The 17762-nt window shown below is 44.3% G+C and overlaps 1 protein-coding gene across 3 annotated transcripts in view; it reads right to left on the bottom strand.

Moving 5' to 3' along the window:
- The window catches only part of MORC2 (MORC family CW-type zinc finger 2), a 52256-nt gene that overhangs the window by 6466 nt on the left and 28028 nt on the right, over nucleotides 1–17762 (bottom strand). For all 3 annotated transcript variants that reach the window (XR_011855075.1, XM_072149081.1, XM_072149073.1), the window contains exons 18-24: nucleotides 17043–17175; nucleotides 16775–16846; nucleotides 16340–16699; nucleotides 13986–14153; nucleotides 10908–11010; nucleotides 1102–1243; nucleotides 39–212 (exon numbers count right to left, since the gene is read on the bottom strand). Coding sequence is in view for 2 of the 3 variants with exons in the window: in XM_072149081.1 (XP_072005182.1) it covers nucleotides 39–212; nucleotides 1102–1243; nucleotides 10908–11010; nucleotides 13986–14153; nucleotides 16340–16699; nucleotides 16775–16846; nucleotides 17043–17175 (1152 nt within the window). In the remaining variant the exon portion in view is untranslated. The remainder of the gene's footprint in view (nucleotides 1–38; nucleotides 213–1101; nucleotides 1244–10907; nucleotides 11011–13985; nucleotides 14154–16339; nucleotides 16700–16774; nucleotides 16847–17042; nucleotides 17176–17762) is intronic.

Here is a 17762-nt window from a genome sequence, read left to right as displayed (position 1 = left end):
CAACAAATGCAAAAATAAGAAAAGAACAGTGAGCTTACCGGAGAACTTGTGTAAGCTGTTCCACAGGAGCGAGACAAGCACTGGGCTCTGTTGTATCTGGTTCAATACGAGTGTTCTCAGAGGTAGAAGGCTCTGGCTGCGGTGTATCAGGGGTCTGATGTTCTGGTGATGGTGGCCTCATGAGTCTAACATCATCACTACCTTTCTCCACCCTGAAATATTTAAGAGAGCATTCATAGTATTAAAAAATTGCTCAAAATTGAGCAATATACTGAAATGATAATGACACTTTTACCAGAATTTATTTTTAATGAAGGAGAGTGGGAAAATGTTTTCAGATATTAAGATAGTTTCATAGGCATCTCAGAAATAAAATTTATTGATATGTCGGTAGCTAACAGATGCTGAATAACTACAAATAAAGCACATATTTCTATGGCCAATTTTCTAAATACTGTCATCAGGGAACTCCCCCTACAAACCACACACAGTACCTTTTAGATGTCTTTATACATGTTCACCTCTATCCATAAAATTGGAGCCAGCATTCTTCTAAATAAATACTTTTATTGATGTCTATTCCAATCATCGAGGCGAGAGCTGCAGTTAACAGTCAGGCTATCCCCCTCTCCCTACTCACGGACAATGTTGATTACTCTTCGCACAACTAGAGTCTTCTTACTGCTCACAGAACCCACCTTTACGAGGGAGTAGTTCACGATATAACACAGATCCACTGTCTCTTGCTCACCTGCTCCCCCTTCCTCAGAAATTTCTTCAGCCATTAGCAGTGTCAGCATCAGTGAGGAGAGGGGGGGGGGGGTAGCCTGACTGTATACTGCAGCTCTCCACCTCCCTGACTGTATACTGCAGCTCTCCACCTCCCTGACTGTATACTACAGCTCTCCACCTCCCTGACTGTATACTGCAGCTCTCCATCTCCATGACTGGAACAGAAGACCTCAATAAAAGTCTTTCCAACGGATAGAGACATCAGTGGAACATCGATAAAGACATCTAAAAAGGTCCTGTTTGTCGGGAACAGGCGAACATATTCACTTTAAATCTTGATAAAATAAAAATGTACATAGAATGTAGTACCATCGATCACGTGGTGTAGTATCTGTTGGCACATAATCAAACTTCACTTTCCAGCGTACACCATGTTTTCCAGCTTCTACAGAAGTAACACGCCCTGTGAACCACTCTTTGTTTACACGCACTTCTACATGTAAGCCTTTATCTGCAGTAAAAAATAAATGATAATGTTGATGTACATTATACATAATACTCACAAGGTCGCTGGGACCACCACTGATTATTAGGACCGGTTTCCTGAGCCCCTGTTCCACAGGAAATTTAATATACGCCAATGATACAGGTACCCGGTCACCACACTGAAAGTCCTTGGGAGTGATGTGGCTGTTAAACTTGGCAATAGTAATTATAGGGCGCCCGGTGATCATACATTTATCACTTATCTTGTGGATACATGATAAAAACGCTTTGGGGAAGAACCCACTTATATGTCTAAAAGTTGCAAACGAAGGCCTCATGCACATGACCAAGTGTACTTTTGTTAGCGATAAGCAGGGGGACCATGCTGTGCCCAAACTAAAAAGAAAATAATGAGGCTGTGAATCAGAGACAAAAACATTGAGATCACAGCAGAAATAAACTTTTGTGTACAGAAAGAGCAAGTTTAGGTCTACAGGGTGGTTGGAAAAATGCAACAAAGACGGCTGTAATTTATCATGACAAAAATGCTTTCCCTCTGCCATTTGGTGGCGGCTATATACGGTCATTGCAGAAAGGCTCTTACAAAATACAAGGTATAATACAGGCGGTCCCCTACTTAAGAAAACCTGACTTACATACAACCCCTAGTTACAAACGGACCTTTGGATGTTGGCAATTTCCTGTACTTTAGCCTTAGGCTACAATAAACAACTGTAACAGTTATCACAGGTGTCTACAATGAAGCTGTGGTTGTCCTGGTTCTAATGACAATCCAACATTTTTTAAATCCAATTGTCACAGAGACCAAAATAATTTGGTTGGGATTACAATGATAAAGTATACAGTTCCAATATGTCCAATTATACTGTCCAACTTATACTATATGAAGTATACTGTCCAATATGGACAGTGTCAACTTAAGTATGTATGTAACCCGGGGACTGCTTGTATATTTTTTCAAACAAAAAAAACTGTACATCGATCTACTTGGCTCCTTTTGCTGTATACCATTCTACCTGTAGGTAAAAGCTAAAGGCTAATGGACAGTGCGTTTATAAATACAAGGATTGGATGGCTATGATGGGGCCATTTTTGTGGAGTGAGTTTAACTTATGAACAATATTTTTTCCCACCAGTTTCTTCACATTTGGATTTTTTTTCCAACTTCCCATTACAATGAATTTCACTTGTTGACACTAGCCCCCATACAGATTCGTATACAGATAAATTAAAAAGGACGAGTGCTAATCTTTAGGAAGATAATATATAGAAATGGTAGGAGAAATATAGGAGTATAGGGCATTGGGGCAGTAGAGAGAACTTTTTCAGTAAACTGTTTTTTTTTCTCCGACTTCAGGGAAGGTGGCTTTAAGGGATTAAAAAAAAAAAAAAAAAAAAAGATATTGTTTTACCGTATATACTCGAGTATAAGCCGACCCGAGTATAAGCCGAGACCCCTAATTTTACCATCAAAAACTGGGAAAACCTATTGACTCGAGTATAAGCCGAGGGTGGGAAATGCATTAGTCACAGACACCCCCCCCCCCCAGTATGTATACAGCACTGCCCCCAGTAGTATACAGCACTGCCCCCAGTAGTATACAGCACTGCCCCCAGTAGTATACAGCACTGCCCCCAGTAGTATACAGCACTGCCCCCAGTAGTATACAGCACAGCCCCCAGTAATATACAGCCAGCCCAGCATTAAAACAAAATAATAAACTTATATACTCACCCTCCGGTGGCCCCGACCTGCAGCGCTGCTCCCCCGATGTCCGCGCGGGTCCTCTTCTGGCTTCGGCGCCCGTCTTCTGTCTTCACTAACTTCGTGCCGGGCGCCGCCATTGTTCTCCCCTGGACGGCGCCTAGTATGACGCGCGCTGCTGACGTCATACTAGGCGCCGCCTGGAGGAAAACCATGGCGGCGCCCGGCACGAAGTTAGTGAAGACAGAAGACGGGCGCCGAAGCCAGAAGAGGACCCACGCGGATATCGGGGGAGCAGCGGTGCAGGTCCGGGCCACCGGAGGGTGAGTATATAAGTTTATTATTTTTTAAAGATTTTTTTATGACTGTATGACTCGTGTATAAGCCGATGGGACATTTTTCAGCACATTTTATGTGCTGAAAAACTCGGCTTATACGCGAGTATATATGGTACTTATTATCATTATTTTCCTATTAGCGAGGACTACCAATAAAATTGGGCAAAGCAATGCTTATGGAGTTAGGGATTGTTAGATTGCCTGATGTATATATTATATACAGAAATGAGCACATTTATGAGAAAACCTATTCCATTGATATTGTATAAGTGATGTTCATCAATAAATATAAAACTTATAAAAAATAAATTATTGGTGAACATTTATGTATTTTCACACAAAAACACATACACATAAGAAAAGGATTAAAAAAAAAAAAAAAGAACAACAATAGTGTACCACATAGGTGTCATATGTAGAGATGAGCGAGCACTAAAATGCTCGGGTACTCGTTATTCGAGACGAACTTTTCCCGATGCTCGAGTGCTCGTTTCGAGTAACGAGCCCCATTGAAGTCAATGGGAGACTCGAGCATTTTTCAAGGGGACCAAGGCTCTGCACAGGGAAGCTTGGCCAAACACCTGGGAACCTCAGAAAAGGATGGAAACACCACGGAAATGGACAGGAAACAGCAGGGGCAGCATGCATGGATGCCTCTGAGGCTGCTTAAATGCACCATTATGCCAAAATTATGGGCAACAGCATGGCCATGACAGAGTGACAGAATGAAGCTAGATAGCATCTAAAACATCCAATAATTGACCCTGACACTATAGGGGACGGCATGCAGAGGCAGCGGCGGAAGGCTAGAGAGTGGCATGGCGACATACCCTAAATGGACTCAGGCTTCAAACCAATGGGTAGCAGAGAGGAACCAAAGGAGGTGAGCAAGAAGCGCTCAAATAATATCGGTACATGATAAAAGTTTGCCAGTATATTTTGTGGATTACACAGCAGGGTGGCGACAAAGTTAACATGGAAGCCATGAAAACAATCCAAAATTCTGCCTGACACAGCTCGTTTGATAAGGGGACGATGTATGGAGGCAGTGAACTAGTAGTAGATTAAAGGTGCTGCAGTTAAAACTATGTTAGTTGTTTCTTGGCATGGAGCTGGCGCTCCGCTGCCAGGCGAGCTTTCGCCAATCCAAGCCCCTGTCTCTAGGCTACTCCCCAAACAGCACTTCTAAGAACCTTTCGGATAAGATCAAGTGTAGTAGCGTTCTTATAAGTTTGGGATATGGCGGGTGAGGGGAATGTAAACATCTGCGCAAGAAGCGCTGAAATAATATCCGTAAATGAAAAAAGTTTTCCAGTATATTTTGTGGCTTACACAGCAGGGTGGCGACAAAGTTAACAAGTTTGATGTGGAATGCCCTGCAATAGCTTTTGGGCGGTGTGCCTTTTATCACCTAGGCTCAGCAGTTTGAGCACCGCCTGCTGTCGCTTAGTGACGGCACTGCTGCTGTGCCTAGAGCTACCGACTGATGGCGCCATGCCCACGGATGGTAATTCGGAGGAGGAGGGGTGGGAGGATTTGGAGGTATAGTAGGCCTTTGAGACCTGGACCGAGGTAGGCCCCGCAATCCTCTGCGTCGGCAGTATATGACCAGCCCCAGGGTCAGACTCGGTCCCAGCCTGCACCAAGTTAAGTGTAGTAGCGTTCTTATAAGTTTGGGATATGGCGGGTGAGGGGGATGTAAACAGATGCGCAAGAAGCGCTGAAATAATATCCGTAAATGGTAAAAGTTTGCCAGTATATTTTGTGGATTACACAGCAGGGTGGCGACAAAGTTAACAAGTTTGTTGTGGAAGCCATGAAAACAACCCAAAATTCTGCCTGACACAGCACGTTTGATAAGGCGGGCATGTATGGAGGCAGTGAACTAGTAGTAGATTAAAGGTGCTGCAGTTAAAACTATGTTAGTTGGTTCTTGGCATGGAGCTGCCGCTCCGCTGCCAGGCGAGCTTTCGCCAATCCAAGCCCCTGTCTCTAGGCTACTCCCCAAACAGCACTTCTAAGAACCTTTTGTAGAAGATCAAGTGTAGTAGCGTTCTTATAAGTTTGGGATATGGCGGGTGAGGGGAATGTAAACAGATGCGCAAGAAGCGCTGAAATAATATCCGTAAATGGTAAAAGTTTGCCAGTATATTTTGAGGATTACACAGCAGGGTGGCGACAAAGTTAACAACTTTGATGTGGAATCCATGAAAACAACCCAAATTTCGGCCTGACAAACCTCGTTTGATAAAGGGACGATGTATGGAGGCAGCTATATGGACGACTTTTGGAGGTAGCAATGGAGACAACGTGTGGAGGCTGCTATGGAGACAATTCAATTTGGATAGTGCCTGTATGTGGCAGTCCAAAAAATTTTTCAAACCAGAGGAGCAGGTAGGTGGCCCTTCAGAAAAATGGAATAGATTGAGTGCCTGTATGTGGCAGTCCAAAAAAGTTTTTAAACCAGAGGAGCAGGTAGGTGGCCCTCCAGAAAAATGGAATAGATTGAGTGCCTGTATGTGGCAGTCCAAAAAAGTTTTCAAACCAGAGGAGCAGGTAGGTGGCCCTCCAGAAAAATGGAATAGAGTGAGTGCCTGTATGTGGCAGTCCAAAAAAATTTTCAAACCAGAGGAGCAGGTAGGTGGAGCTCCAGAAAAATTGAATAGATTGAGTGCCTGTATGTGGCACTCCCAAAAATTGTTTAAAACAGAGGACCGGGTCGGTGGCCCTCCAGAAAAATTAAATGCATAAAGTACTATAGGTAGAGCCAGTGGGCCCTGTCAAAAAATAGCCAGTTTCCTCTGCTTTACTGTACAAAGAGCAGGAGAAGGAGGAAAATGAGGAGGAGGAGGAGGAGGAGGAGGAGGAGGAGTGGATAAATTATTCAGGTTGAGCTTCCTTCACCTGCTGGAGATTGGAAATTAGGAGAAATCCATGCTTTATTCATCTTGATAAGCGTCAGCCTGTCAGTCGACAGGCGTGTACGCTTATCGGTGATGATGCCACCAGCTGCACTGAAAACCCGCTCGGACAAGACGCTAGCGGCAGGGCAGGCAAGAACCTCCAAGGCGTACAGCGCCAGTTCGTGCCACATGTCCAGCTTTGAAACCCAGTAGTTGTAGGGAGCTGTGTGATCATTTAGGACGATGGTATGGTCAGCTACGTACTCCCTCACCATCTTTCTGTAAAGATCAGCCCTACTCTGCCGAGACTGGGGACAGGTGACAGTGTCTTGCTGGGGTGACATAAAGCTGGCAAAAGCCTTGTAAAGCGTACCCTTGCCAGTGCTGGACAAGCTGCCTGCTCGCCTACTCTCCCTCGCTACTTGTCCCGCAGAACTACGCACTCTGCCGCTAGCGCTGTCAGAAGGGAAATACTGTTTCAGCTTGTGCACCAGGGCCTGCTGGTATTCATGCATTCTCACACTCCTTTCCTCTCCAGGGATGAGAGTGGAAAGATTTTGCTTGTACCGTGGGTCCAGGAGAGTGAACACCCAGTAATCGGTGCTGGAATAAATTCTTTGAACGCGAGGGTCACGGGATAGGCAGCCTAGCATGAAATCTGCCATATGCGCCAGAGTACCAACGCGTAAGAATTCGCTCCCCTCACTGGCCTGACTGTCCATTTCCTCCTCCTCCAATTCCTCTTCTTCTGCCCATACACGCTCAACAGTGAAGGACTCAACAATGGTCCCCTCTTGTGTCTCGCCAACAGTCTCCTCCTCTTCCTCCACCTCCTCCGATATGCGCTGAGAAACAGACCTAAGGGTGCTTTGGCTATCAACAAGGGAATCTTCTTCCCCCGTCTCTTGTGAGGAGCGCAAAGCTTCCGACTTCATGCTGACCAGAGAGTTTTTCAACAGGCCAAGCAGCGGGATGGTGAGGCTGATGATGGCGGCATCGCCACTGACCATCTGTGTTGACTCCTCAAAGTTACTCAGCACCTGACAGATATCAGACATCCACGTCCACTCCTCATTGTAGACTTGAGGAAGCTGACTGACCTGACTACCAGTTCTGGTGGAAGTTGACATCTGGCAGTCTACAATCGCTCGGCGCTGCTGGTAAACTCTGGATAACATGGTCAGTGTTGAATTCCACCTCGTGGGCACGTCGCACAACAGTCGGTGAGCGGGCAGTTGGAGGCGGCGCTGCGCTGCCCTGAGAGTGGCAGCATCTGTGCTGGACTTCCTGAAATGCGCACAGATGCGGCGCACCTTCGTGAGCAAATCAGACAGATTGGGGTATGTCTTGAGGAAACGCTGAACTATCAGATTTAACACATGGGCCAGGCATGGCACATGTGTCAGTCTGCCGAGTTGCAGAGCCGCCACCAGGTTACGGCCGTTGTCACACACAACCATGCCTGGCTTCAGGTTCAGCGGTGCCAGCCACAGATCAGTCTGCGCCGTGATGCCCTGTAATAGTTCTTGGGCGGTGTGCCTTTTATCGCCTAGGCTCAGCAGTTTGAGCACCGCCTGCTGTCGCTTAGCGACGGCACTGCTGCTGTGCCTAGAGCTACCGACTGATGGCGCCATGCCCACGGATGGTCGTTCGGAGGAGGAGGTGGAGGAGGGGTGGGAGGAGGAGGAGGCATAGTAGGCCTCAAACACCTGGACCGAGGTAGGCCCCGCAATCCTCGGCGTCGGCAGTATATGACCAGCCGCAGGGTCACACTCGGTCCCAGCCTCCACCAAGTTAACCCAATGTGCCGTCAGAGATATATAGTGGCCCTGCCCGGCAGCACTCGTCCACGTGTCCGTGGTCAGGTGGACCTTGTCAGAAACGGCGTTGGTCAGGGCACGGATTATGTTGTCTGACACGTGCTGGTGCAGGGCTGGGACGGCACATCGGGAAAAGTAGTGGCGGCTGGGGACCGAATACCGAGGGGCGGCCGCCGCCATGAGGCTGCGAAAGGCCTCGGTCTACTAGCCTATAGGGCAGCATCTCCAGGCTTAGCAATCTGGAGATGTGCACATTAAGGGCTTGGGCGTGCGGGTGGGTTGCACTATATTTGCGTTTCCGCTCCAGCGTCTGGGGTATGGAGAGCTGAACGCTGGTGGATGCTGTGGAGGATCGTGGAGGCGACGATGGGGTTTTTGTGGCAGGGTCCTGGGCAGGGGGCTGACTATCAGCTGACACAGGGGAAGGAGCAGTGGTGTGCACGGCCGGAGGTGAACGCGCTTGTTGCCACTGAGTGGGGTGTTTAGCATTCATATGCCTGCGCATACTGGTGGTAGTTAAGCTAGTAGTGGTGGAACCCCTGCTGATCCTGGTTTGGCAAATGTGGCACACCACAGTCCGGCGGTCATCCGGTGTTTCCTTAAAGAACCTCCAGACTTCTGAAAATCTAGCCCTCGCCGCAGGAGCCCTTGCCACGGGAGCTTCACTAGTTGACACATTTGGCGCTGATGCACCAGCTCTGGCCCTGCCTCTCCGTCTGGCCCCACCACTGCCTCTTCCAACCTGTTCTGGTCGAGGACTCTCCTCCGTCTCAGAAGCACTGTGTTCACCCGGCCTCTCAACCCAGCTTGGGTCTGTCACCTCATCATCCTCCGATCCCTCAGTCTGCTCCCCCCTCGGACTTCCTGCCCTGACAACAACTTCCCCACTGTCTGACAACCGTGTCTCCTCATCGTCGGACACCTCTTTACACACTTCTTCCAGTACGTCAACAAGGTCATCATCACCCACAGACTGCGACTGGTGGAAAACCTGGGCATTGGAAAATTGCTCATCAGCAACCGGACAAGTGGTTTGTGACTGTGGGAATGGTCCAGAAAACAGTTCCTCAGAGTATGCCGGTTCAAATGGCAAATTTTGCTGGGAGGGGGCAGACTGGGGGGGAGGAGGCTGAGGTGCAGGAGCTGGAGGAGTGCCGATTTCGGTGACATGGGTGGACTGCGTGGAAGACTGACTGGTGGACAAATTGCTCGAAGCATTGTCGGCAATCCACGACATCACCTGATCGCACTGTTCTGGCCTCAACAGTGCTCTACCACGATTCCCAGTAACTTCAGACATGAACCTAGGGAGTGTAGCTCTGCGGCGTTCCCCTGCTCCCTCATAAGCAGGTGGTGTCTCACCCCGCCCAGGACCACGGCCTCTGACCCCTGCAGTAGTTGGACGCCCACGTCCCCGCCCTCGTCCTCTACCCCTAGCCCTCGGGTTAAACATTTTGAAAATGAGAGTTATAACTTGAATTTTTTTTTTAACTTTTTTTTGTTTTTTTTGTTTTTTTTTGTGTTTTTTAGTTTTTAAAACCAAACGATGCTATCCTATTGCTATGGCTATTTTATAGCCAAGTATGAAAGCACACTGCTATGCCAGATGAGATGACGCTGAGTTATGAAAAAAATAAACGTAAAATAAAAAAGGAAATGGCAGACTGTGCCTAATTGAAATACAACCCCGGGCCCTAATAAATTTTCCCACTTCAGTCTTTGCGATGGATATGTGCGTCACTAAGCGCAAAACACAGTGGTCGCAAGTCTGACTCCAAATTGCTCACAATTTGCTAGTAGATGCACTGCAACAACTACAGCCACCAGCAGATCAACCAGAAATCAAATATATATAACGCTACTGTAGGCGTAATTAAGCCGTTTGTATTCTCCTATGGCTATTTTCTAGCCAAGTATTACAGCACACTACTATGCCAGATGAGATGACGCTGAGTTATGAAAAAAATAAACGTAAAATAAAAAAGGAAATGGCAGACTGTGCCTAATTGAAATACAACCCCGGGCCCTAATAAATTTTCCCACTTCGGTCTTTGCGATGGATATGTGCGTCACTAAAACACAGTGGTCGCAAGTCTGACTCCAAATTGCTCCCAATTTGATAGTAGATGCACTGCAACAACTACAGCCACCAGCAGATCAACCAGAAAACAAATATATATAACGCTACTGTAGGCGTAATTAAGCCGTTTGTATTCTCCTATGGCTATTTTCTAGCCAAGTATTACAGCACACTACTATGCAAGATGAGATGACACTGAGTTATTAAAACAATAAACGTAAAATAAAAAGAAACTGGCAGACTGTGCCTAATTCTACTCAAACCCCTAATAAATTTTCCCACTTTGGTGTTTGAGGTGGATATGTGTGTCACTAAGAGCTAAACACAACGGTAGCAAGTCCCCCTGCTAATTCCTCACAATATGGTACTAGCTGCAAATAAAAAAAATAAAAAATTATAACGTTATTGTAGCCCTAAGAAGGGCTGTTGGGTTCTTTTAGAATCACTCCTGCCTAACAGTAAGCTAATAGAACACCCTAACGCTTTCCCTGACCAGCAGCAGCTCTCTCCCTAGCGGCATCCAGACAGAGAATGATCCGAGCAGCGCGGGCAGCGGCTAGTCTATCCCAGGGTCACCTGATCTGGCCAGCCAACCACTGCTATCTACGTGTAAGGGTACCACGTCATGCTGGGTGGAGTGCAGAGTCTCCTGGCTTGTGATTGGCTCTGTTTCTGGCCGCCAAAAAGCAAAACGGCGGGAGCTGCCATTTTCTCGAGCGGGCGAAATACTCGTCCGAGCAACGAGCAGTTACGAGTACACTAATGCTCGATCGAGCATCAAGCTCGGACGAGTATGTTCGCTCATCTCTAGTCATATGTTACCTTTCTGGGCTTCTTTACTGGACACACTGTCCTCAACCTCTGGACTGTCCTGCTGCAATGATACATTTGAGTCATGAGGAGAAGCCGAGTGCGCACGCAGATCCTGCTCAAAAAAATATAAAACATGACATGTATTAGCACATCCTACTATACGCTGAAAAATGTATGCTTTTTAATTGCCATGCACAATATGAATTGCCTATAAATTGTTTGCATTTTATAACCGTGACTTAAAGGGGTATTCCAGGAATCAGCATAATTCATATACAACTGGGTCCTTAAAATAACTTATTACATATAAGCTTATATCTAAAATTTAGCTCCACTTAGCAAAAAAATGCTGTGGACACAGACTGTAATGAATTAAAATGCTACTGGCCCTTTAATCAGTCCGTTGATTTCCTCCGTGCAGAGCAGCACCTGAGTGAATTGCCCCCCCCCCCGCCTTGTTCAAATCAAACAAAATTGGTGTCAAACGTTTGTGCTGATTTGTGCAGCAGAAATTTTCGTTTGTGCCGCTATCGTTTTTAAGATTTTAATGAAAGTTTCCAGGGGTCGTCAGAGGTCAACCAGCCCCCCCACATTGCCCAAATCAAACAAAACTGGGACCGAACAATTCTGCTACGTTTGTGCTGCTTAAATTTTTGTTTGTGCTGCTTTTGTTTTGAATATATGAACAAAAAATTTAAGTTCAAAAGTTCAACCAGCCCCCCCCCCACATTAACCGAATCAAACAAAACTGGTGTCAAACAGTGCTACGTTTGTGCAGCAAAAATTTTTGATTGTGCCGCTATCATTTATAATATATTCATACTTTTTTTGCAGAGGTCATCAGAGTTCATTTCTTCCAAAGTACAATGTGTTTGCTAGCTCCCCCTGGTGATCAAGCCAGGGAAGTGTCACTAGGTTTGTTTTTTACCAGTTCATCCTAAACACCTTAAACACCTGAACATACCTTAAAATGATAGCGGCACAAATGAAAATTTTTGCTGCACAAAAGTAGCACTAACGTTTGACACCAGTTTTCTTTGATTTGGTTAATGTGGGGGGGGGGGCTAGTTGAACTTTTGAACTTTAATTTTTTGTTCATTTATTCAAAACAAAAGCAGCACAAACAAAAATTGGAGAAGCACAAACCAGCACAAACGTAGCAGAATTGTTCGTTCCCAGTTTTGTTTGATTTGGGCAGTGTGGGGGGGCTGGTTGACCTCTGATGACCTCTGGAATCTTTCATTAAAATCTTAAAAACGATAGCGGCATAAACGAAAATTTCTGCTGCACAAACCAGCACAAACTTTTGACAACAATTTTGTTTGATTTGAACAAGTTGGGGGGAGGGCCAACTTCAATCAGGTCAGAGCAGCCACAGGACAGAAGATGGCCGCTAGTCACATGTCCACATCACATGTCCTGCACCAGCCTGGGCAGGTCATGTGATCACCACTATGTTTGGCTGTAGTCGGTTGCAGTGCATCCAATATGCACAGTGTTTTGGTGATGTGCAGTGATGGCAGTTACACATCATTACTATGGTAACTGAGCAAGACTGTTACATCATCACTGGGAGCAGAGCATAAGAGGTAGGAGGAGTTACTGAGAACTAAAAGATCATGGAACTTGTAGTTTCCAGTGGCAGCCATCTTGTTAAAGACAGTCTATTTTAAGCAGGGAATTTCCTTTAAAAGTCTGTTCTATTCCTGATCTAATGATTTAGGCCAGAGGTGAGCAACATTAATTGGTCCAAAGGCCATATTATCATAAAGCTCAACTTTAGTGCCCCATATCACTAACCAGTACACTAGATGCACCAAGAATAACAGTACAGCACAAAATGCCAAGAAAGAATAAGATAGAATATAAAAAAAAACAATCCAGAAAATCACATTGTATAAATTATATAAATTTTGCAGTGAGAAATAAGTATTTGATCCCCCACCAACTATTAAAAGTTCTGGCTCTTACGGACCAGATAGACACTTCTCACCGCCTTGTTACCTGAATTACAGACCACGTCTTTAAAAGACTCCTGTTCACAGACTCAATTAATCAGTCAAACTCTAACCTCTACAAAACGGGGAAGACCCAAGAGCTTTCTAAGGATGTTAGGGACCTGCACAATACTGGAATGGGCTACAAAACCATAAGTAAGATGCTAGGTGAGAAGGGGACAACTGTTGGTGCGATTGTAAGAAAATACCACCATGCAAAATCTCAACTCGTGGGGTATCCGTGATCATAATGAAGGTGAGTGATCAGCATAAAACTATACAGGGGAAAACTTGTTATTGATTGCAAGGCAGCGGAACCACAGTCACCAGGAAAATCATAATACATAAAGCCGTAATGGTTTCAAATCCTGCAGTGCCGGCAAGGTCCCCCTGCTCAAAAAGGCACATGTGCAGGACTGTCTGAAGTTTGGCATTGAACACCAGGATGATTCTTTGCATGATTGGAAGAAGGTGCTGTGGTAGGATGAGACAAGAATATAGCTATTTGGCATTAACTCAAATCGACGTGTTTAGAGGAAGAGAAATGCTGCCTATGACCCAAAGAACACCACTGTCAAGCATGGAGGTGGAAACATTATGTTTTGGGAGTTTCTCTGGTAAGGACACAAGAATACTTCCCCACATCAAAAGGGAGAATGGATGGATTCATGTACCAACCTCCTGATACAAATCCTGAGTGCCAACCTCCTTCCCTTCATCCAGCAGAAAATTTATGGAGGGAACTGAAGTTTGGAGTTGCCAAATGAAAAAATCCTAATGGTTTAGGGATGGTCTACTAAGGGGAGTGGAACAAAATTCCTCCTGACGTGCTCAAACCTCATCAAGATCTATACGTCTGACTGGTGTACTGCCAACAAGGGTTTTGCTACCAAGTATTAAGTCATGTTTTCCAGAGGAATCAAATACTTATTTCTTAACTTGTAATTAATTAAACCCACAACCTAATCTAAGGTGAATAACTGTCAATTTTGTTGTGGTCTTTTCCATAACACCAGAACAAAGGAATATTAAGAAAACTTTATAAAATCAGTGTAGCTTACTAAAAGAGTTAATTTAAAATATATAGTACCTCTTTTACTTCTTCAATAAGATCTTTCTTTTCTCGTTTCACTTCCACCATTCTTGAGCGTTTAGCCTTTTCTGGTTTTCGTAGAGTTACTGGCTCTTCCTCCTCCTCCTCGTCTTCTTCTTCCTCAATAACTACCTGTTGTGAACTTCTCTTTCTCATATTGCTTACCTTAATTTGGAATTAAAATAATAATAACAACTTAGGAAAGTGGATAATTGCTGTCACTTGATGATCGCTTCTTTTAACTTTATTAAATTCTGCTAGGAGGAACGCAGAAGATGTTTATTACCTCTTCTGCCTTCTCATTTTTTAAAGTAGTGCTATGCATTGAACACAGGTACCAGCACTGCCGCTGGCTTTGAAAGAGTTGAGCAGAGCTGCTGGGTCTTATCAAAACCTAGTACAGCTCTCCCTCAGACATTTGCACCCACAAGACGTCATTTTCCCCTGTAACTGGGGCTCTTATGGAAGGCCCTATTATAATGCAAAACTTGCAAGGAAAAAATAAAACTGTAAAAATGTCCCCCAGGGGTCTTTCATGACCGCATGGAGGGCATATAAAGTAAAAAAAAAACCTATAAAATATTAATACATATTTTTAAATAAACAAATAGTTTTCAATAGAAAACGGAAAATCTGCTACACTACAAAAAAAACCTTCTGTCCGAGACTCTGTCACACACTAGGGAATTAATTTTGAATAGTTAGTTTGTGTAAATTTGACAATAAAAAAGATTAAATAAACACACATATACACTCACTGGCCACTTTATTAGGTACACCTGTCCAACTGCTCATTAATACTTCAATTTCTAAATGGTGGAACGGGAGATTCGCATCATGGATGTGCAGCCGACAAATCTGCGGCAACTGTGTGGTGTCATCGTGTCAATATGGACCAAAATCTCTGAGGAATGCTTCCAGCACCTTGTTGAATCTATGCCACGAAGAATTGAGGCAGTTCTGAAGGCAAAAGGGGGTCCAACCCGTTACTAGCATGGTGTACCTAATAAAGTGGCCGGTGAGTGTGTATTAAATAAATAAATGTATATATATATATATATATATACACACACACACATATATCACACTATACATTCCAAAGAAGTCCCATTTATCACAAAAAAATCCACAAAAAAAGGTAGCAAAAAAAAAAAAAAAAAAAGAGTACCGTATATATTCGAGTATAAGCCTGGGGGCTATATACGTTCTAGTAAGGCAGGAATTTTTTGATTATAGCCTGCCAGCCCCCTAGAGTATATAGGCTGCCTGCCCCCCTCAAGTATATAGCCTGCCACCCCCCCCCACCCCGAGTATATAGCCTGCCTACCAGTCCCCTCGAGTATATACCCTGCCTGCCCGCCCCCTCGAATATATAGCCTGCCTGCCTGCCCCCCTCGAATATATAGCCTGCCTGCCTGCCCCCCTCGAGTATAAAGCCTGCCTGCCTGCCCCCCTCGAGTATAAAGCCTGCCTGCCTGCCCCCCTCGAGTATAAAGCCTGCCCGCCACTCCCGGTTCGTCGCAGGCACCATGACGTCAACCGCAAGCTGACATCATAGTGTGTGCTGATGCGGCTGATGTCACGAAGACTGTGACGGACCAGGACCCAATGTCGGAGCCACGATGGATGCCAGGGAGCGTCAGTAGGTGAGTTCACATTTAGTTTTTTTCCTTGACTCGAGTACAAGCCGAGTTATGTTATGCATAACATAAGTTATGACCCTTAAACCAATAAGTACAAAAAATTGTTAAAAATGCCCCACTCGGTAAAGTCTTTTCTGGCCTGGTCATTGAGGGGTTAATTAAAATGTTAATTTATAAGAAGTCTGTAATAGATAAGATATACAAAAATCTTTGAGTAAGACAAGTCCCAGAAATTACTGCAGCTTTAGTCATGCATTTATAAGGTGGTAAGTACCTTGCTCTAAAAGAAAAAACCTATATATGTGCACAATACCGTACTCCTAACCTTTATTTATGAGCAAAGCGCAGTACTAATACTCCTATCCTATACATACGAGCACAGCACAGTAACACTACTCTTTCCCTGTAAATATTGGCGCAGTATAATATATACTGTTATTTGTAAGATGTTGGAGCGCTAAGTAGGACTAGTATCTACCACATATGGTCACTATAAAGAGGTAATACTGGTATACCTGGGTTGGAGGTCCACACACACACACACACAGACACACACACAGACACACACACAGACACACACACACACAAAAGTATTTTGCTCCACCTTTCCCATGCTGAACCCCTGGCTGCGCCTCTAATAAAAAGTTTTATAATTTGTTGTAAAAAATGAAGTCACAAAAGATCTCCCCACCCAATAAGATGCCTCACCGTTGGGCTTTTGCTTGGTGCTGGTTTCTTTGTGGCAAGTGTCTTAGAGTTCTTCAAAGGTGGAGGTGGTGGTATGATTCTGGAGGATTTTGTAGTCTGTACCACAGTGGGTTTTGATTGAGTTTTTACAACTGGTGCTATTTTGTTAGGAGCCTTGGCAGTGTGACTAGTTTTGACAGGTCCCGGGGAAGGAGCTTTTGAGGTGCTAGCCTGCTCACTATTCAACAATGGTTTTCTCTGAGATTCAGCTCTTTTGGCTATGCTGCTAATTCGTGCAGATGGAGGTTTCACAGCTTCTTTTAATACTGCAGGAAGAGGTGGAGATCTTGGCCTCAATGGTCGACTTACTGAAACAGGACTCTATCAAGTAAAGAAAATTGCAGTTAGCTACTGATTAGAGACTTCTGAAAATAAGAGGACAGGATAGTTATTTACCTCAGTGGGGCGAGTGCTAACTTCCAAGGGGAGCTTTTTCAGGTCTGCGTTAGACTGGACTGTCGTTATTTTCTGCAATCAATTTGGTAACAGGCAAGTTATAACAAAGACACTGATGGAAACAATTATATTTATCCATTTAAATGGAGTATTTCCTATTTCTTCACTATACAGAGAACAATTATTTGTATAATTCCTTAATATTTTGAAGGAACTACCGCAAAATACAAAAAGATGTTATTTTTACATTTTTATATGCCAAATTTACCTGCAAAGCATTTAGCTTCTGCTGTTGTTTTTGGATCTTTTCACTTAAGTTTTTTTGCTTCTCTTCCTGGGTTACAGTTTCTTTCTTGAGTACTCCAACAGGTACTTTCTGTTTCAACTCTGTAGACTCACATCTGAAATAAGCATATAAATGTGGTTTTATTAACTAATCCATGGTTTTTTGCAACCATCTGACATGCATGGTGGCTTCACAACTTTCCAAAATGGCTATTTTAGAGAAATGAAGGGTCAGACATGTTGGGTCTCAACGTCAGAACTGGTTTGTATGCAGAACAGAGCATCTTGGGATGACATATGAACAACATTTGATACTGCTCTATAAACACCAACACTACATTCTGCTTAGAAAGTTGTATAGTTCAGCTTCTAGCGTGAAGAACTTGAGATTATACTCTGCATCCACTTTTCTCCCTTATCCCCCTCTTTTTGCCCTTTATTTCTTCATATACTTCTCTCTCTTTACTTTCACAAGGTTTATTAAAGAAAACACACACAGCATTTGTTAAAAAATTAATATTGGAAAATCCGAAAACTATTAGGGTAATCCTTAATTTGACAGTTTTATATGCTGCTGCATGTTTATAAATCTTACATCTACTATCTTAAAAAAGCATTTGTACTTCTAAAAACAACTATAGCTTGTCTAGCTGTTCCATTTTTTCAACTTATATGTGTCCTAAAATAAAAATTTTAACACAAA

Source organism: Engystomops pustulosus, chromosome 1 (assembly GCF_040894005.1).
Source record: "Engystomops pustulosus chromosome 1, aEngPut4.maternal, whole genome shotgun sequence".
NCBI lineage: Eukaryota > Metazoa > Chordata > Amphibia > Anura > Leptodactylidae > Engystomops > Engystomops pustulosus.
Note: the sequence above shows the minus strand (reverse complement) of the source record. Positions and strands in the feature narration are given on the sequence as shown.